Raw genomic sequence first — 22,445 nt, forward strand, 5'->3', positions numbered from 1 at the left:
ATTTTCTCTGTGATTTACTCTGAGCCCCAGCTCACTTAAGAGTGCTAGACTTACTTTTTTTTTTTTTTTTTTATTGCGGTACGTGGGTCTCACCGCTGTGGCCTCTCCCGTTGCAGAGCACAGGCTCCGGACGCGCAGGCCCAGCGGCCACGGCTCACGGGCCCAGCCGCTCCGCAGCATGTGGGATCCTCCCGGACTGGGGCACGAACCCGTGTCCCCTGCATCGGCAGGCGGACTCTCAACCACTGCGCCACCAGGGAAGCGCTAAACTTTTTTTTTTTTTTGAGGTCAGAATTCCTGACTAAAGGAATAAAAATGTATTATTAGAAGATGTGAAATAAATGGCATCTAAATAATCTAATTTCCCCAGCTTTCTCTTTTTACAGTAACCACGAATGCTTCATTTCTGAGTTTGAAGTAACATAGCTGTCCTATGATTTGTATTTTATTGTGTTTTCTGTGAGGCTCATTTGAATCGCATATAGTCTCGGTCTTCTGGGTGAAATTATTTGGCCTTTTGCAAAAGCCATCCATTTGTCAGCCTTAAAGTCATCACTTGTTTGAAGGTGGGGAATCCTGTGGAGTCTTAGACCTTGGGTACCAGCTGACTACAGATATAAATTACTAATTCCTACACAGATAGAGAGGGTGATAGCCAGATTGCTTTTAGAATAAATGAGAGAAGAAGGCCACATGAAAGAAGGCAGGAAGCATGAAATCCTTTCCCTTGCTGTGTCAGACCCCTCCTCTGTCCTTTCTGCTCATCTAACTGGGGAGCCTTTGTAATGCTCCTGGCCTGGGCACTCTGTCTTAATTAAAACATAAGAACAACTTCTTGCTTTTTTTGGTGGGAAAGAAGCCCACTTTTAAAACAAGGTATCTTAACCCTGCCTGCATTGCTCAATGGCACATCACGAATTTGTGCTGACTTTGTCTTCTTCAGACTGTCACGAGCTGGACTGCCTAGTCCAGCCGCCCAGACAAAACCAAACTTTCCTTCTTGAAGGAGGAACTAACTTAATGTGTGTGCCTGACACTTTTCTCCCAAGCAGTTCCCTACCCTTTTGCATATTTTGATGGGAAGACGTAGAGCCGTTCTAAGGGATGGTGGTAGATCTTGGTGACAGAAAGGCATCAAAATAGCTATGCTAGGAGAGTTGCCGAATATTGTAGGAAGGGGTAATGGTTAGTTTGTTAAAAAGAATTTGTTAATAAAATAATTGTTTTGATGGCTTCTAATTTTGTAATGGCCACTTGAGATTACCTTAATCTACACATTGCATAGGAAATTCTGTACGACATTGATCAGGAAGGAAAACTTCCTTTAACTTAACCAAATATTTGTATAATGATATTTTATGGTAGTCTGGCCACGATTCATAGTTCAAAACTACAAGTGATCAATTTTAAGTCTTGGAGTCTGAGATTGGGTTTTATCTCAACCTTCTATTAAGGTTGAAACATTATGATTTATGATTAAAAAAAAGACCACTCCTCTATCAGTTTTGTAATTTAGTTCTAGCTGTGCTATATGTCTACACTGTTTTGGACCTCAAAAACTGTTCTTCAGAGATTACATAATAATAATAGCAGTAATAATACTAATATCTAACACATGCAACATTTTTCTAATAGCCTTACACAAATTGTCATTAAATCTTCCTTAAAACTCTATAAAGCAAGCACCATTTTTATCCCATGAGAAATTGAGGCACATGTGAATTAAATCTTTTTTTAATTTTTAAATTTTATTTAATTAATTATTTTTTTAATACAGCAGGTTCTTTTTCTTTTTTTTCTTCTTTTTTTTTTTTGTGGTACACGGGCCTCTCACTGTTGTGGCCTCTCCCGTTGTGGAGCACAGGCTCCAGACGTGCAGGCTCAGCGGCCATGGCTCACGGGCCCAGCCGCTCCGCGGCATGTGGAATCTTCCCGGACCAGGGCACGAACCCGTGTACCCTGCATCGGCAGGCGGACTCTCAACCACTGCGCCACCAGTGAAGCCCAGCAGGTTCTTATTAGTCATCAGTTTTATACACATCAGTGTATACATGTCAATCCCAATCTCCCAATTCATCACACCACCACCACCACCTGCATTTCGCTCCTTGGTTTCCATGTTTGTTCTCTACATCTGTGTCTCAACTTCTGCCCTGCAAACCAGTTCATCTGTACCATTCTTCTAGGTTCCACATTACATGCGTTAATATACGATATTTGTTTTTCTCTTTCTGACTTACTTCACTCTGTATGACAGTCTCTAGATACATCTATGTCTCAACAAATGACCCAATTTCATTCCTTTTTATGGCTGAGTAATATTCCATTGTATATATGTGCCACATCTTCTTTATCCATTCGGCTGTCGATGGGCATTTAGGTTGCTTCCATGACCTGGCTACTGTAAAGAGTGCTGCAATGAACATTGGGGTGCATATGTCTTTTTGAATGATGGTTTTCTCTGGGTATATGCCCAGTAGTGGGATTGCTGGATCATATGGTAATTCTATTTTTAGTTTTTTAAGGAACCTCCATACTGGTCTCCATAGTGGCTGTATCAATTTACATTGCCACCAACAGTGCAAGAGGGTTCCATTTTCTCCACACCCTCTCCAGCATTTGTTGTTTGTAGATTTTCTGATGATGCCCATTCTAACTGGTATGAGGTGATAGATACCTCATTGTAGTCTTGATTTGTGTTTCTCTAATAAGTAGTGATGTTGAGCAGCTTTTCATGTGTTTCTTGGCCATCTGTATGTCTTTGGAGAAATGACTACTTAGGTCTTCTGCCCATTTTTGGATTGGGTTGTTTGTTGTTTTAATATTGAGCTGCATGAGCTGTTTGTATATTTTGGAGATTAATCCTTTGTCTGTTGCTTCGTTTGCAAATATTTTCTCCCATTCTGAGGGTTGTCTTTTCGTCTTGTTTGTGGTTTCCTTTGCTGTGCAAAAACTTTGAAGTTTCATTGGGTCCCATTTGTTTATTTTTGTTTTTATTTCATTACTCTAGGAGGTGGATCACAAAAGATCTTGCTGTGATTTATGTTAAAGAGTGTTCTTCCTATATTTTCCTCTAAGAGTTTTATAGTGTCCAGTCTTACATTTAGGTCTCTAATCCATTTTGAGTTTATTTTTGTGTATGGTGTTAGGGAGTGTTCCAATTTCATTCTTTTACATGTAGCTGTCCAGTTTTCCCAGCACCATTTATTGAAGAGACTGTCTTTTCTCCATTGTATATCCTTGCCTCCTTTGTCGTAGATTCATTGACCATAGGTACGTGGGTTTATCTCTGGGCTTTCTATCTTGTTCCATTGATCTATGTTTCTGTTTTTGTGCCAGTACCATATTGTCTTGATTACTGTAGCTTTGTTGTATAGTCTGAAGTCAGGGAGTCTGATTCCTGCAGCTCCTTTTTTTTTCCCTCAAGACTGCTTTCGCTTTTCAGGGTCTTTTGTGTCTCCATACAAATTTTAAGATTTTTTGTTCTAGTTCCCTAAAACATGCCATTGGTAATTTGATAGGGATTGCATTGAATCTGTAGATTGCTTTGGGTAGTAGAATCATCTTCACAATATTGATCCTTTCAATCCAAGAACATGGTATATCTCTCCATCTGTTGGTATCATCTTTAATTTCTTTCATCAGTGTCTTATAGTTTTCTGCATACAGGTCTTTTGTCTCCCTAGGTAGGTTTATTCCTAGGTATTTTATTCTTTTTGTTGCAGTGGTAAATGGGAGTGTTTCCTTAATTTCTCTTTCAGATTTTTCATCATTAGTGTATAGGAATGCAAGAGATTTCTGTGCATTAATTTTGTATCCTGCAACTTTACCAAAGCCATTGATTAGCTCTAGTAGTTTTCTGGTGGGATCTTTAGGATTCTCTATGTATAGTATCATGTCATCTGCAAACAGTGACAGTTTGACTTCTTCTTTTCCAATTTGTATTCCTTTTATTTCTTTTTCTCCTCTGATTGCCATGTCTAGAATTTCCAAAACTATGTTGAATAATAGTGGTGAGAGTGGACATCCTTGTCATGTTCCTGATCTTAGAGGAAATGCTTTCAGTTTTTCACCATTGAGAATGATGTTTGCTGTGGGTTTGTCGTACATGGCCTTTACTGTGTTGAGGTAGGTTCCCTCTATGCCCACTTTTTGAGGACTTTTTATCATAAATGGATGTTGAATTTTGTCAAAAGCTTTTTCTGCATCTATTGAGATGATCATATGCTTTTTATTCTTCAATTTGTTAATATGGTGTATCACGTTGATTGATTTGCATATATTGAAGAATCCTTGCATCCCTGGGATAAATCCCACTTGATCATGGTGTATGATCCTTTTAATGTGTTGTTGGATTCTGTTTGCTAGTATTTTGTTGAGGATTTTTGCATCTATATTCATCAGTGATATTGGTCTATAATTTTCTTTTTTTGTAGTATCTTTGTCTGGTTTTGGTATCAGGGTGATGGTGGCCTCATAGAATGAATTAGGGAATGCTCCTTCCTCTGCAATTTGTTGGAAGAGTTTGAGAAGGATAGGTGTTAGCTCTTCTCTAAATGTTTGATAGAATTCACCTGTGAAGCCATCTGGTCCTGGACTTTTGTTTCTTTGAAGATTTTTCATCACAGTTTGAATTTCATTACTTGTGATTGTTCTGTTCATATTTTCTATTTCTTCCTGGTTCAGTCTTGGAAAGTTATACCTTTCTAGGAATTTGTCCATTTCTTCCAGGTTGTCCCTTTTATTGGCATAGAGTTGCTTGTAGTAGTCTCTTAGTCTCTTAGGATGCTTTGTATTTCTGTGGTGTCTGTTGTAACTTCTTCTTTTTCATTTCTAATTTTATTGATGTGAGTCCTCTCCCTCTTTTTCTTGATGAGTCTGGCTAATGGTTTATCAATTTTGTTTATCTTCTCAAAGAACCAGCTTTTAGTTTTATTGATCTTTGCTATTGTTTTCTTTGTTTCTATTTCATTTATTTCTGCTCTGATCTTTATGATTTCTTTCCTTCTGCTAACTTTGGGTTTTGTTTGTTCTTTCTCTAGTTCCTTTAGGTGTAACGTTAGATTGTTTATTTGAGATTATTCTTGTTTCTTGAGGTAGGCTTGTATAGCTATAAAGCTACTTCCCTCTTAGAACTGCTTTGCTGCATCCCATAGGTTTTGGATCATCGTGTTTTCATTGTCATTTGTCTCTAGGTATTTTTTGATTTTCTCTTTGATTTCTTTGGTGATCTCTTGGTTATTTAGTAATGTATTGTTTAGCCTCCGTGTGTGTGTGTTTTACGTTTTTTTCCCTATAATTGATTTCTAATCTCATAGCGTTGTGGTCAGAAGAGATGCTTGATACGATTTCAGTTTTCTTAAATCTACTGAGGCTTGATTTGTGACCCAAGATGTGATCTATCCTGGCGAATGTTCTGTACGCACTTGAGAAGAAAGTGTAATCTGCTGTTTTTGGATGGAATGTCCTATAAATATCAATTAAATCTATCTGGTCTATTGTGTCATTTAAAGCTTGTGTTTCCTTATTTATTTTCATTTTGGATGATCTGTCCATTGGTGTAAGTGAGGTGTTAAAGTCCCCCACAATTATTGTGTTACTGTTGATTTCCTCTTTTATAGCTGTTAGCAGTTGCCTTATGTATTGAGGTGCTCCTATGTTGAGTGCATATATATTTATAATTGTTATATCTTCTTCTTGGATTGATCCCTTGATCATTATGTAGTGTCCTTCCTTGTCTCTTATAACATTCTTTATTTTAAAGTCTATTTTATCTGATATGAGTATTGCTACTCCAGCTTTCTTTTGACTTCCATTTGCATGGAATATCTTTTTCCATCCCCTCACTTTCAGTCTGTATATGTCCCTAGGTCTTATGTGGGTCTCTTGTAGACAGCGCATAGATGGGTCTTGTTTTTCTATCCATTCGGCAAGCCTGTGTCTTTTGGTTGGAGCATTTAATCCATTCACGTTTAAGGTAATTATCGATATGTATGTTCCTATGACCATTTTCTTAATTGTTTTTGGTTTGCTTTTGTAGGTCCTTTTGTTCTCTTGTGTTTCCCCGTTAGAGAAGTTCCTTTAGCATTTGTTGTGGAGCTGGTTTGGTGGTGTTGAATTCTCTTAGCTTTTGCTTCTCTGTATAGCTTTTGATTTCTGCATCTAATATGAATGAGGTCCTTGTTGGGTAGAGTAACCTTGGTTGTAGGTTCTTCCCTTTCATCACTTTAAGTATATCATGGCACTCCCCTGTGGCTTGTAGTTTCTGCTGAGAAATCAGCTGTTAACCTTATGGAAGTTCCCTTCTATGGTATTTGTCATTTTTCCCTTACTGCTTTCAATAATTTTTCTTTGTCTTTAATTTTTGCCAGTTTGATTACTGTGTGTCTCGGAGTGTTTCTCCTGTATGGGACTCTCTGCGCTTCCTGGACTTGGGTGGCTATTTCCTTTCCCATGTTAAGGAAGTTTTCAATTATAATCTCTTCAAATATTTTCTCAGGTCCTTTCTCTCTCTCTTCTCCTTCTGTGACCCCTATAATGCGATGTTGTTGCGTTTAATGTTGTCCCAGAGGTCTCTTAGGCTGTCTTCATTTCTTTTCATTCTTTTTTCTTTATTCTGTTCCACATCAGTGAATTCCACCATTCTGTCTTCCAGGTCACTCATCTGTTCTTCTGCCTCAGTTATTCTGCTATTGATTCATTGTAGTGTAATTTTCATTTCAGTTATTGTATTGTTCATCTCTTTTTGTTTGTTCTTTAATTCTTCTAGGTCTTTGTTAAACATTTCTTGCATCTTCTCGATCTTTGCCTCCATTCTTTTCCTGAGGTCCTGGATCATCTTCACTATCATTATTCTGAATTCTTTTTCTGGAAGGTTGCCTATCTCCACTTCATTTAGTTGTTTTTCTGGGGTTTTATCTTGTTCCTTCATCTGGTACATAGCCCTCTGCCTTTTCACCTTGTCTTTCTGTGTATGTGGTTTTTTTTCCCCAGGCTGCAGGATTGTAGTTCTTCTTGCTTCTGCTGTCTGCCCTCTGGTGGATGAGGCTATCTAAGAAGCTTGTGTAAGTTTCCTGATGGGAGGGAGTGGTGGTGGGTAGAGCTGGCTGTTGCTATGGTGGGCAGAGCTCAGTAAAACTTTAATATGCTTGACTGCTGATGGGTGGGGCTGGGTTCCCTCCCAGTTGGTTGTTTGGCCTGAGGCAACACAACACTGGAGCCTACCTGGGCTCTCTGGTGGTGCTAATGACAGATTCTGGGAGGGCTCACCCTAAGCAGTACTTCCCAGAACTTCTGTTGCCAGTGTCCTTGTCCCCATGGTGAGCCACAGCCACCCCCCATCTCTTCAGGAGACCCTCCAACACTAGCAGGTAGGTCTGGTTCAGTCTCCCCTGGGGTCACTGCTCCTTCCCCTGGGTCCTGATGTGCACACTACTTTGTGTGTGTCCCCCAAGAGTGGAGTCTGTTTCCCGCAGTCCTGTTGAAGTCCTGCAGTCAAATCCCACTAGCCTTCAAAGTCTGATTCTCTAGGAATTCCTCCTCCCGTTGCCGGACCCCCAGGTTGGGAAGCCTGACATGGGGCCCAGAACCTTCACTCCAGCAGGTGGACTTCTGTGGTATAAGTGTTCGCCAATCTGTGAGTCACCCACCCAGCAGTTATGGGATTTGATGTTACTGTGATTGCACCCCTCCTACCGTCTCATTGTGGCTTCTCCTTTGTCTTTGGATATGGGGTATCTTTTTTGGTGAGTTCCAGTGTCTTTCTGTTGATGATTGTCCAGCAGCTAGTTGTGATTCTGGTGTTCTCACAAGAGGGAGTGAGAGCACGTCCTTCTACTCTGCCATCTTGGTTCCTAGTCTGTGAATTAAATCTTAAAGCTAGTAAGTAACAACATGAGAATTCCAACCCAGTCACTCTGGTTCCATTCTGTACCTTTAACTATTTTGATGCAGTGCTTCAGTAGAATAAAAAGTTAATCTCATCCTGTTAACAGATATTGGACATCGTACTAGCTTTAGAGTGTGCAACAGTGAACAAGATGGGCATATTTCTTGCCCTTCAGAATTTGTCAGAGCAGGGTTTGTGCTCATGGACTCCTCAGTGTGATGGATACACCAGAACCTCAGAGTGGGATGGTATTGGTGAGGTCGTGTATACTAACCCTCCCTCATGCATGAATCCCTTGTTTGGTGATGGAGAAATCAGCCTTTCATAAGGCAGCCAACCCCATTTCAAGGCAACTGTAGTTATTGAAGCGTTCTTTCCTTTAATAAAAATGGAGAGATAGTACTGTTAATATTCATGGAGGTTAGCTTGCAAAGAACTCAACTGTAAGTGTCACTGCCTCAGCATATTTTCTTTTCAGAGAAGACTGTAAACTTTTACTTAGTAAGAATTTCCTGCTCCATTTAATGTATATGGCAGCAACTGTGGTACAATACGGTGAACTATTGTTACATCAAAAGTTTCCCAGCTCATAGAAGCTCAAGGATTTCTCTATGAGAAATGCTAACCATTTCCATGTGATTTAGTGGTTTTTTGAGCAATTCCAGTTTCAGATGGCAAAACCAGATTGTATTTTTCATTGGTAAACAATTTCATATCTACACTAGGTGGCAGTAGATAAATGAGAATAACGTGTCTGCAAGCACTCTTTCTGGACAGCTCACCCAAGATTAAAAGGAAAGCGAGTCAGCCTCAAGTTTCTTATCTTTGCCTCAACTCTGGACTCTGGAGCTGATAGGAAGAAGGTTGTGCGTTCTGTTCTGTGGAATGGCCAGAAAGAAACATAGGTGTTGGTGGGCCAAGCAGATAGACCTACATGGTTCTAATTCCTTCTTTACTGCAGTGTGGGGATTATTGGGAGTATACACCTCTACTTCTGACACAAGTGGCTGGATAGATGTAAATGCTTATTAATATTTCCAAAACTACAGCTGTACCCATCAAACTTGATAAGTGCTGTTACAATAATTCCACTTCTCTTACCACAGTCCCTGACTGTTGCAGTGTTGTCCTCACTGTTAACCCCTACTTTATTCTTGATACTCTACATGTTCCTGTCAGATTGATCTTTCTAAAGCACATTTTAGCCTCCAGTTTTTCTGTGCCTTCCCAAATTCCTTCACCCCTCACAATTTGACCCTTGCCACCCTCTCTTGTCGCTGCCCTGTGCAGCAGTATCGTGTCAGCATTCTGCCTCTATGCTCAGGGAGGCTTGTAACCGCATCTCTGTCTCTCTCTTTTTGCTTTTGTTTTATAAACCTTTTCTAAAGGAGCCATCACAAGCTCTGTTTCCTCCACGGAAAGCCTTTCTCACTAAGTGCTCAGTCAAGTTCCTCCTTTGAGGTTCATCAGTATGCTTTTTGCTGGTAGCATTTATTTGATACCAAGTTCTGCTATCTCTCTTGCCCTTTGTTTACTTCTTTGTATTCATAATGTTTAGTAAATAAATGGTGATCATGTGGTTTCTTTCCCTTTTTGTTTTTCTGAATTCTGAAATAATCTCCCTCAGAAGTAGTCACCACTCTAATTATTCCCTTGCTTTTCTTTCAAATTTTACTATTTATGATTGAATCAGTAATGAGATATTTTTTCATTTTGGGTAGTTTTAAACTTTATATAAATGGAATCATACTGCATATATTTTACTATAGCCTCCTTCTTTATTTAGCATTAAAATCCTGAGATTCATGTGCATGGATTCTGAATTCATACATTCATATGTTGTTGCACATAGTTGTATTTCATTCATTTTCACAGCTGTATAGGATTTCAGTGAATTTACTACAGTAGTAATTCCCATGATTATACATTTATTCTACTGTTGATAAACAGGTGGGGATTTCTGATTGTGGTTTGTTTTTCTAATTAATTTACTGTTTATTGACATATAGTTGATTTACAATGTTGTGTTAGTTTCTGCAAGACTGTGGTTTGTTTCTGTTTTTGCCATTACAGTGTTGCTCTAAACAATGTCAGCATCATTGAGCTTTCTAGCTTTTGCAGTCTTGTAGGTGTTAAGCAGTATTTTGCTTTAATCGTCCCTTTTCTAATTACTACTAATGTTTCTGAAAATCTCTTCATATTCTAGATAACTGTTAGGTTTTCTATAATTTTTTCCTTAGTATTGCTCTTCTTTTCACATTGATTTGTAGGTTTTTCTTATATATTTTAGGTATTTGTCCTTTTTCAGTTTCAGATATAATATCTCCTCCTATTCCATTATCTGATTGTTAACTTTGTGGTAACCATTGTTAAACAGAAATCCTTAATTTTGGGGCAAACAGATGGATCAATTTTTTTTTAATTTATTTAGTTTTTGCCTTATGGTTTTACTTTTGCAGCTTTTAAGATATTCTTCTCTACCCTGAGTCAGAAAGATATTCTTACACATTTACTTCTACTAACTTTGTAGTTTTAACATACCATTTCGGTTTATAATTTATCTGCTGTCCATCTTTGTATGTAGTATTAGGCAGGGATCTATTTAGTGAGCCCGTTTTCTTAGGTACAAGTCATCCTTCCTCTACTGATTTGTGGCACCATTTTTCCTTTGTATTTGTTTTCCATATATACAGGGCTTTGCTTCTGAACTCTTTATCGGGTTGCTTCCTGTTTTTTAAAGACTTCTTTAATGTCTTTATATGAGTTTTTTTTCTTTAAAGGTCATATGCATTTTTGGGGTTTTTTCCTGATGTATTTAAAAATTTCTATGGCATTATAAATTATGATTTTTAAAAATTTACATTTTCTGTGTGCTGAAGTACAGACAGGTAATTGACTTTGTATATCAATTTTGGATCTAGTAAACTCTCTTAGTTTTAATGATTCAGCAGTAGATTCTTTTGGGATTTCTTTATAGATAATTATATATGAATGACAATTTTTATTTCTTCTCTTCTAATTCTTACATCATAATGCTTTTATTTCCTTTTCTTGTCTTACTGAACTGGCTAGGATTTTTTTCTGCATCTTTTGAGGTGGGTCATTTCATTTTATTTTTAAAATCCCTTAATAGGTGAATCCCATTGATTTTCTAATGTAAAAGCAACTTTTTATTCCAGGGATAAATTCAACTTGCTCACAATGATCTTTTCTTATATATTGTTAGATTTGATAGGCTAATATTTTATTTAAAATTTTTGTATCCATGCTAATATATGGATATTTTCATTTTAGAATATATTAGGAAATACCCTCTAGATTATTAGAAATGGCATCCACTTTCCTATGGTATAAAAATCTAATATTAGCTTTTTTTAATGTATATATACAGATTAATCCAAAGCTTGATGTAGTCGATTTGCAGACCTCTACTCCCCCTGTTGTGGACGTCCTTTCTTTTGATTCTACCACAGTAAGTTTTCTTTGGCATTTAAATGGTATTTAATTGTTTGGCACAATCCATTTTCCTTAAAAAGTGTGTGGGAGGGCTTCCCTGGTGGCACAGTGGTTGAGAGTCTGCCTGCCGATGCAGGGGATACGGGTTTGTGCCCCAGTCCGGGAAGATCCCACATGCCACGGAGCGGCTGGGCCTGTGAGCCATGGCCGCTGAGCCTGTGCGTCCAGAGCCTGTTGCTCTGCAACGGGAGAGGCCACAACAGTGAGACGCCCGTGTACCACAAAAAAAAAAAAAAAAAAGTGTGTGGGAGAGAACATAAAAAATGGGCTAAATAGCCTAACACCTTAGCATAGAAAAAACCTTGTACAAAAGTCATATTTACAATGTGTCTAAATAACCACAAGGGGGAGCAGTACCAATTTCTAGAAAAGCTTCAATTTGAGGACCTTGAGCTCAGTAGAAGCCATACCGTCTCATCTCCCGTTAAGGTGCCACCATGTGACATTTCACTTGCTGTGACAGAACAGATTTCCTTCTTTGGTAATTGCCTTTCAGAGGTGCTAAACTTACGTCTAGTCTCCTTAGAAGGTGTAAGAAAAGCAATCATTTCCCTTTGTTCGTCTCTCTTGAAGGATAATCCAGAAATTAAGAAGTATTTCTAACACTTGCAATTTTGTTTTTAAAAATTTCATACATATAATTTATTTACTAAGTGTATCCAAAGACTTTAAAAATTGAGAGTTTTAGCATTTCAATTTGAGTCTGCTTAATCTTTGCAAAGCAGATTATTTCTGCCATCAATTCTGCTAGTCAGGGCAAAACTATCTATAAGAACGAATGGGAGGACTTCCCTGGTGGTGCAGTGGTTAAGAATTCGCCTGCCAAAGCAAGGGACACGGGTTTGAGCCCTAGTTCGGGAAGATCCCACATGCCGTGGAGCAAGTGCTCCGCAACGGGAGAGGCCACAACCGTGAGAGGCCTGCGTACCGCAAAAAAAAAAAAAAAAAAAAATTAACTAGACATCAAATTCTTGCCACAGTGCTTAGCTTATAGTAGGTGCTCAATACTTATGTTCAATGAATTACTCAAAAGTCTCACTGTTGAAATTTACAAATTCTGGTGAGTTGGGTTTTTGCCCCACTGGTGAGAGGAGCAAAAGGTAGGTGGTTTTTGAGATGTGCTGCCTTCTTGTGAGGTAGTTGGTAGACTAAAATTGGGTGTTTCTGGCCTAGAAGATATCAGAGATCATCAAAAATCTTTGATCAGAGCTTTGAGACTCACTCTCCCTGCCATTACCCTTTGAAATTTGCAAAACCTCATGACCTGAGGAATCCATGTGTTCTCAGTAGTGTGCTATGGAGGTGGGCATAAGTGCCACCTAGCAAGCGATAGCAGGGTGTCTGTCCCTGGATGGTAATGCAGAAGTGCCAAAGTCAAGTGTCCATGTTATAGAACCCTAACTCGGGAATACAGGGTACGCGGGATTTCAAAAAGACAATTCTTTTTTTGTTTTTTTAATTGAAGTATATTTGATTTACAATGTTGTGTTAATGTCTGCTGTACAGCAAAGTAATTCAGTTATACATATATATAATTCTTTTTCATATTCTTTTCCACTATGGTTTATCTCAGGATATTGAATATAGTTCCCTGTGCTATATAGTAGGACCTTGTTGTGTATCCATTCTATATGTAATAGTTTGCATCTGCTAACCCCAAACTCTCAGTCCATTCCCCCCCTCCCCCTTGGCAACCACAAGTCTGTTCTCTACAGGGAAGACAATTTTTAATAATAAACATGTGACACGTTTGCAGTTGTGTTACAAAGCAGAATAATAAGACTGAAGAGTACAGTTATTACCCACATAAGGGATACTATTAGGCTGAATTATATGATATTGCCATTTTGTAGGCAAAAACGATCTAATACATATCAGTGATTTCCCATGGTTCAGCCCCACACATAAGCATTAAAAGGAAGACTCCACTGTTACTTTGAGTTGTGTGCTTGATGCTACATAAAAATAAAACAAACAAGACAAAAACTTGTTTGCTATAAGTTGGTTTCGAATTAGGCTCATGATGTCCCCCTTAGATTTTTTTACAATCTGGAAGATAGCTGCTTGCCTCCTGGCAAGACATAAGGACTCCTGATTTTATTTATTTTACTGACACATTTTCTGAAGACAGATATTCATGAAGCATTTAGATTTTTATAAAGAGTATCTTTAAAGAGCTTTCCTTTAAATTTTCAATGTATGTGTCTTTCTTTTAGCTCATTGATAGATAAGTGGTTAGAAAACTAAAGTGCAATCACTGTAATTGTTTGCCTTTCCATTAATCTAGTGGTAATTCTTAATCTGTCATCTCCTCTGTATCGGCTGCTTTTCTTTTGCTTCTGCACAACAAATCAAACATAAATGTAAAGGAGATTTGTTTCTATTCTGGCATGAAGCACTATTGTGGTGTGAACTTTGCATGTAATTATAATGAAAAGACACAGAGAAGTATTGGAAGAAAAAAAGAAAAAAAAGCAGTATTTACAGATGGTTTTGGTTTTTGTTATTGTGGTTGCTGTTTATTTTGGGGATTTGTTTGTTTGGTTTTTGCAGACTGGAAGAAAGTTTCTTTAGAAATTCATTTTCATCAAGATGAGATGTAAAAAGGTTACTCTTTAAAACTTAGTTTGTGAAATTTCTTAGGATAAAAGCAGGTTTTTTATGGTGTAAGAAATAGTTGGCTTCCGTTCCTGTTTTGACTTGATTTAATATTACATTCAGGATGATTTCTAGATCTAAGTGTACTGATATCTATGCTCTGATGCCTTCTTACAACAGAGAAGAAATTATGGCATACAGTGTAACAGTTGGTATCTTTGTGGCTTGCACTTGTGTCTCTAATGCCAGGCAGGAAATTTGATACAATATTTCGGGATTAAAATAAGCTGTTCCCAATCTGCATTTTTAAAGCTTTGTTGTAAAAAAAAAAGTTTCCGTAAAGGGATATACTGGCTGTCACATAGACATAGTTTAAAAATGTTGATCTCAAATTTCTGAATCTTATTCCAATTATGTTGTCTCTTGCTATTTGCTGATCTTCTAAAGATTATTTAGTTCAAGATTCCCATTGAGTCTTTTAATGTTTTCATTTATTCTATTAGAAATAGATGAAGGTTTTGTCATCAAAATTGTACAAGGCATTTAGCATTAGCACATGTGGTGTGGCTATATCCTCAGCTCCTCTCTCCCCAAAGGCAAATAAGACAGTAATTTCTCTTCTGTGTCCTTATATAAAGTGGTGTTTTTTTAAATACTAACTAAACAGAGCTTATTTAAAATACTCTAGGATTATTAAAATTGTTATTTTTAGGTAAACTATATTCCTAGGTTTTGATGTATTTTATTACTATTTGTCCAACAAATGAACATAATGAAATTGATGATCTTGCTAGTATTACTCTGATTGACTCAAAACACTGGACTCAGAGAACTCAGAGTGTCCTTGTCTTTACTCTGGCAACTGTGTAGAGTATGAATGTAGTATTTATGCCTTTCTTTAGAATTTAGGGACAGTTTTCAGGTTAAATTAATTATTTACAATAAACTGAGAATCTGAAGTTATATCATAGAAGAAAATCAAGGTCTACAGTCTTTTCTTGCTCCATCAGTCAAATATTTAAAGCCACACTGCATGGAGGCATCATATGATATACTGAAGACAGGATGTCAAGCTGGCCGCCTCACCTCAAGAAACTTACAGCCAAGCCAGAGAGAAATAACAGTGTAAGAAGTAAGTGGCAGTTTCAAGATACTAGATGCTAAGGGTATATGATTGTCAAAGGAAAGGTTGTTAACAGAAGGATTCAGAAAAGGTCATGAATGGGCTAGAGGAAACTAGAAGACTTCTCTAGCAGAAAACATTTGACCAGTTCTTGACCTGACCGAAGATGGGTAGGATTTTGATAGAGACATTCCAGGTGGGGAAAGCAAGGTATAAGTAGATGCCTTAGAAGTAATTGAAAATACAATACGTACCATGGTAATAAAAGTGCAGCCGTCTAATCTGGAGTCTCTGCGTTGCCTAACTCAGTGGATAGCAGATGTGGTAGGATGCTGGGAGCATACCTACTCACACACATTTTTAGCTCTCAGTCAGTACTTCTTGAGTAACAAAATATACCTGCCCCAGAGAAGCCTACATTGTATATTCTAGAGGAGGAGACAAGCAATTCACAGATTTAAAAAAAGTAGACCATATAGTATAGTAGACGGAAACAATGCAAAGGTGTAAATAGCACCGAAGTTAGGTAGGAAGAAGGGTGCATTTAGATAGTATGGCCAGGACAAGAGTCATGTGAAAGGTGACATTTGTGGAAGGAACTGAAGGAATGACGTGAACAAGTTAGATGACTATCTGGGAAGGTACTCCAGGCCATGGGAGCAGTGCTGGAAGGCCAGATTGGGAGTGAGGAGCCGCCACTGGAGGGTTTCCTGCAGAGAAAGGGGCATAATCTCATGAGTGTTTTAACAGGGTCACTCTGACTACTGTGTTGAGAATCAGCTGGGGGTGATGGTGGAGGGGAGCAAAGAGACCAGTTCGGAAGCTAATGAAATCATCAGACAGAAGGCAGAAGTGGTTTGATCCAGGGCCGTAACAGAGGAGGTGGTGTTAAGCGATCTGATTCTGGATGTATTTTGAAGGTGGAGCCAATGGACTGGATATCCGCTGTGGGATTCCGTCTCCTTTCCCCAGGGATAGTAAAGCGCAGCCCTGAGTAATCTCAGGGTGGCCCAGCTTATCTCCTGGCTCAGCATCATTTGGCCAGAGGGGTTGCTGAGAGAAAAAAAGATTTGTGATTTTCCTATCTTCTTTTCTGGGATTAGGAAGGTGATCAGCTGAATCAAAGCAAGGGAGGCTGTGCTGTTTCTGTGACTTTGAGAACCACAGTGGTAAAACATAGTCGTCCTTCCTAGGTGTCCTTTAGGTTTGCATTTTTCAGCGATGTTTATTGGTTTCCCTTTTGGAAAGGCTGTCGCATCAACCTATTTTTAGGAAGAAAAAAGTTATCCACTTTCATGGAGATTGTCATATGATATATGCTCTCTGAAAAATATTGATATATTGATAAAATAAAAGGACATACAAAGAGTAAACTTACAGCTGCAGAGAGGATATCTCCATGGTTGTTGTGGCAACAGTTCGTCCTGGTTACTAGACAACATTGCGTAACCAGTTCAGAGCTATTCCAGTTCCTAACTGCTTATGTAAGCAAAGATTTGGAAAGACTTACTTGAAAGAACACAGTGTATGAAACCTAAATGTTCAAAACTAAAATTTGTAACTTGAAAGTGTAAAATGGCAATATGTGATGCATCGTCCCCAGATACCTCATTTACCTTTCCAGGAAAATCAATAAAAATCATATTGTGCAAACCTCCTGCTTACACTGCTTTTCTGTATGCTAACATTCCTGCATTTACCTATAAACAGCTTCTAAATTTGGAGGTAGGTGAAATTCTTTTTTAAGTGAACTTTGCAACAGTTTATAAGGTAGCATTTGATTTGTAAATTCGGGGCATATGATTTCTGAAACTAGATATGTTTGTAACGTTGTTGCTTGCTAAGCTTTAGGAAACAGACGTGTTCATGGTATCTTTAGACATCAGTTCAGTGGCCCTCGGGACTTTTCTTCTGCTCCCACTCGAAGTGTTTGAAAGAAAATGAACACAGGCATTTGTAAAATCCGCCTATGGACTGTACACAGAGGTGCTTTCCACAGTTTATCCTCATTTTATTATCCTCATTTTTTATCCTCATATTTTTTTATCCTTATTTAGTCTTAATTTCAAATGATAGTGAATATGTCAAGTGAGATACAGTGATTCTTTTTTTTTTTTTTTTTTAATCCAGTGTCTCAAAAAGTTAAGATGCTTAGTAGGAGTAAAAGATGAATTCTTATCAGGGCTGAGAAATAATTTTAAAACATTACCCTTTGAATTTGAAAGAGATAAAGCATTTTAAAAATAAGATGTACATGATAAAACTAACAAGTAAATAAGAAGAAATACACTTCCACAAATCTCTCACCCTTTAGAATAGAAAACACATTTATGGTTTTTTCAGATACAAGTTATTTTAGAGATAGAGAAAACGTTAGAGAGGAAGAGACGATTTCCAAATTCGTTGCATCCTTGCTTTAGAAGTACATCATGACCTATATGTTATAAGAACTACCAACAGTTGTGAATGTGATAGCTGACCTTTAAAACAAAATGTGTTTTGGGGATTATAGGGAAAAAAAAAGCAACTAAAACTTTTAGTCTGTTAAAGCAATGTGGCTTTTTTTTTTTTTAAAGTTGATTTACTAAGATAGTACAATTGTAAAAAGAGAGTAATAGTGTGGGTCAGAGGGTTTATTTTTTCCTCCAAATAAAATATACTTTTTGATAAAAATCATAATAATCATAAGTCCCAAATGTTTGATTTAACTATCCTTAACGACTTAACTAATTTGAGCCTCATTCCCTTTAAGTTTCAAGGTCACCGAGAAAGAAAGCTTACATTAATGAGTGTTTCCTTTTACCAAAAATTTTATACTAAGTAAATTTTTAAGCATAGTCCTAGTTAAAAATTTATGCAGTGAAACTGGTCTTTATAACCTGTTGACAAAAGTGATTTAGGACTTAAACTTTTCTTTATGAAATGTAAAGAGAGAGAGAACTCTACAAAAGGATTTTATAAAACATGCTATTTGGGAGCCCAACAGAGTAAATACGTTTTTTAATTTCCTTTAGAAAATTAGCACATTTCTGGGAACTGGAGGTTTTGATGTTCCAGGTATTATTTCTGCCTTCCAACTTCCTGAGCTACTGTATTTCTAAACTGCTGCAGTCATCTGGACTGTCACAGGCCTGGGAATCTAAGCCACATCCCCAGTTCCCACAGTTGAAACTGAGGCGTGCAGAAAATGCCCGACAGCCTCAGCCCACACACCCAGTAACAACTGGTTCCTTCCTCTTCCTGTGGAAGAGCAACATCCTCGGAGATGAGAAGAAATGCACCCTGAGGAATGCAGGAACAGCAGTGAGCTTTTCACACAGGAAATTACTAGGGGAGCATTCTGCAAAGTGCTTGTCTCCTGGACTGTCAGCCCATAATGAGCTTCCTGCTGACCTGGAGGATGGTTTACTATGGAGCTAAATGCCGTTGGCAGGTCTGTCAGAGTTGCCTGGAAGATAGCGAGCTTCCCTTTCAGCTGTTCTGTACATTACACCCATCTGGTTTTGAGTAATTTGGTGCTGCTTATACAGTGAAGCTAGTTGGCTTTGCTCCTTTACTTAGCCACCTGACAGCTAATTGTTCGGTGGAAGTAGTCAGCAAGTCTGCTGAAATGAATTTTTCAGTCAGTTCTTTGTGCTTTATGAAGTCAGGTTATGTAAACTATATTAGGACTTCAGAGGGATTAAAACCCTCGTACTCTGAGTGAACTGGCTGCTGATGCCCAGTGCTGGTTCTTGCCGAGTTCCATCTATGTCTTTCAGTCTCCTTGCTTTTACTTTCTGAAACAGTCAGGCGTCAGTAGAAGATATACTGTGTGCACAATCGTACATCCTTGAGCACACAGAAAACTCTGCTGCTTCAAACCAGCCGATCCACCAACCCCTATAATTTAAACATTGAGACTGACTTGGAATGACTTTTACAACTGAAGAATGTTCTGGTATAATTTTTTTCCCCTAATTCCTACGTATTTTCTTTTTCCTTTACTTGAGATAATGATGGCCACTGTAAAGCCCAGTTTTTATATCATATGTTCTTTTTAAACTGCTTTCCAGATCACTACAGAATTTTGGTGGGTTTCAGCATTTATGGTGGCAAAATGCCTTTACTTTTCATGTATTTGTTTGGATTATTTTACTGAAGCACATAAGAGTTACATGTTGTTTGTTTTAAGTTGAAGGGGAGATGGAGGAAAGGAATGTCAGGCATTTCCTCTTCCTTTCAGAATGTCTTTTTAATGAACATTCCTCTTCCCTCCTATGAACAAACCATCTCAACTCAGTGAGGGGCCTCTAAGTTTCTAACAAACCAACTTCTTTCCTTTGTTCCTTCAGCCCTAGAGTTAGTTGCTTCATGCATTTACTATTTCTTCTCACCTCTGTGATCCCTTTTAGCCTTTGCAGACTTCCAAACCTTTTTAACCAGTTCCCTATATTAAATTCTCTCTGCTAAAATAACTGTTGTGGTTTCTGTTTTCCTGCTGGATCCTGAATGATCATCCTAAAGATCCTAAACCATCCTAGAGAAATAGAAGTACAGAAAAAGACTTGTATCCAAGGATGTTTATTTCAGCATTACTTATAACAACAAATGGACACAAGTCAAATATCCTTGAAGAGAGTATTAGTTAAATAAAACTATAGTACATCAAGTGATGGAATATTATATAGCCATGCCATGTTTAACAACAGCTAAATGCATGTGTATGATTCTGAATTTGATTCTGGGTCAGTAGAAGAATTGCTATAAAGAACATCACTATGCCAGTTGACAAGAATTGAGCATGGGCTTTACCTCCTTGGTACGCTTTGTAGTTACTTTTCTTTTACTGCTCTTCCCAGGTCCCCAACCTCACCCAATCAATTATTTTCATTTTTTTGTTTGTTCTTTTTTTTTTTTTTTTTTTTTTAAGAAAGAGTATTCTTTGTGGCAAGAATTGTGTGTGCCTAAGTTTTCTTTGGTGATGTTACTGCTATTCATTCTGGTGTGTGCAGATATTATTTCCTTTGTGGAATAGGTGATAGTCAGTTTCCATCAGATTTGGCTACAGTGTGAATTTTATGAAGTGAATCCTATTTTCCATTGACTTTTATTTTTAAGCAGAGCTATGTTTTCTTGGTAAATATTCTGTTTATTGGGCTGGAAATCTTATGGGCTACGCTTGAAAGCATGCCCAAATCCATAATTACAGTGTTACAGTAATAGTACACCTTGTTCCCATAGCTGAAACTTTAAAAGACATTTTGTAATTCACTCGGAAAGTTCTTCTGTTTGAAGCTACAGGTTCAGTAGAAAGAATCTGTGTCCCATTTTGTCCATTCTCTAAGCTTGATATTGTGTAAACTAAATTCATTTTAAATGACATCTAGCATCAGGCAAAGTACCAGAGTAAATGTTATTCTAAATTCAGAAACAATGCATTTTAGGGATAATAATTAATCATCTAATGAAATTTTAATTATTTGTTGATAAATAATTACTTGTTTTAAACAGAACTGGAAATGCATTATTTTAAGATAAAGTGAAGACAGTTGTGTGCTTTGGAAAATCAGTTGAAATTTTGAAGAATTTGACTAAGAAATGCACTCTCCCAGATTTGTACTTTTAGAAAATTCTGTGTACTTTCTGTAAAATTCAGTACACAGTAAAATTACTGAAAAAAATTCAAGCTGTTAACACTATTTAAAAACTTTGTTCTTTTTCAAGAAATCGTTTATATATGTTCTGTGAATTATAAATGCCATAAAACTATGGCTTTTTTACATTTTGGGCACTAATCTATCAGAGAGTCACACCCTCTTCCTCCCAACTCAGGGAAAACAGCCTCTTTCTAATATACAATTAAATGACATGAAAAATTTTAAACAAATAATATGTTTTTTAAAATATCACCATTTTTTAAATTGAGTAAACTGATACGTTTATGACACAGAATTGAGAAAAAATAAATTCTATTTAAAAATAAATTATCTCTTCCCTGAAATGTATTTGAAACTTTCTATTTAGAGAGCAATAGTTTTCCCTAAGGTATTATATGATTAATATTTTAATCAAGCATTAGGATCTTGTTATTTCTGTTACTATGTGCTATGATTATTTTTATGTATTTATTAGTCAAGCGAAATGACATTCCTGGGGTTTATCTCAAATTATGTTTTATTTGTTTATTTTTAGTTTTACTTTGGCACTTTTTCCAGGCAGTTCTCTTGGCAACAGTGGCATTGCTTCTACTTGTCATGTTTTATGCAATTAAGCTCTTCCAGTATATTCCCCATCACAACTTATTTCATGCAAATGTTCTAGCTGTTGTATCCAGCCATTAACTTATATAATTTTTCCTACAGTATTTTTAGTCAAACTTATTTTCCTAAATATAAAGGAAAAATGAATTTTATGAGAAGCTAAACAATGAAATTTTAATGGAAAAAAATCAGAATGTACTGAAAGTTTTTGTCTTTTCCTCCTGCCTCTACCCTTCCTGGTGCCAGTCCTCACACCAGGGTGGGAGATGTGGATCTGACCACATTAACTAGGATTTGCTTTTTTTCCTCTGCTGCTTATATACCTGGCACAAGAAAATCTGGAGTACTAGTAGACTGTATGTGGAGACTGTGGCCAACCAGCTTGTTAGAGTAGCAAAACGAGTACATATGGAATTAATTACTCTCCTGCCATAGCTCTGCAGACCCCAAATGAGTAAATCTTGGCAGGAATAGAAAATCTTTCAGAGTACTAACCACAGATGAGCTGTATTTCTGCAGGAGCTGAGCTCAGGGCAGTGAACCTTTGGTGTGCAGCATCACGAAGGGAAGTGACTCAGCCTAAGTTAGGGGCTGACTCAATAGACATTGTTCATTCATTTCTCAAAAATGAACATGCCAGGCACTAGATAGGAGTAGGGGGTTGAGAGGGAGGAGGATGAATGTGGGTTATAATGATAAGCAAAAGCTATCATGGAAAGTTACATAGTACAGTGACAGTATGAATTGTGGGCATTTGACTAAGTCAGGAGTATAGGTGAGGCGAAATCAGAGAAAGTTTCCCTGAAAAAGTTGTTTTAAGCTGAGATATAAAACCGTGCTATTCAAAATGTGGTCCATGGTTTGTTTGAGCATCACCTGGGAGCTTCTTAGAAATGCAGAGTCTTGGGTCCCACCCCAGACCTACTGCATCAGACTCTGCATTTTAATAAGATCCCCAGGTGATTTATGTGTTCATTAAAGTTTGAGAAGTGCTGATCTAAAGCTTCAGTAAGAGTGGATGTGAGAAGATTAGGAGTAGTGGAGTGTTCTAGGCAGAGGGAACTGTGTATGCAAAGAC

General features: G+C 37.6%; 1 protein-coding gene across 5 annotated transcripts in view; it reads left to right on the forward strand.

The window, feature by feature from the left end:
- The window catches only part of POC1B (POC1 centriolar protein B), a 140,763-nt gene that overhangs the window by 89,752 nt on the left and 28,566 nt on the right, over nt 1-22,445 (forward strand). For 4 of the 5 annotated variants that reach the window (XM_060305625.2, XM_030856417.3, XM_030856416.3 and 1 more), the window contains one exon: nt 11,280-11,360. The exons of the other annotated variant lie outside the window; for it this stretch is intronic. In XM_060305625.2, the coding sequence (XP_060161608.1) occupies nt 11,280-11,360 (81 nt within the window). The remainder of the gene's footprint in view (nt 1-11,279; nt 11,361-22,445) is intronic. 5 annotated transcript variants of the gene reach the window in all.

The sequence above is a fragment of the Globicephala melas genome, chromosome 10 (genome assembly GCF_963455315.2).
Source record: "Globicephala melas chromosome 10, mGloMel1.2, whole genome shotgun sequence".
NCBI classification, from domain to species: Eukaryota; Metazoa; Chordata; class Mammalia; order Artiodactyla; family Delphinidae; genus Globicephala; species Globicephala melas.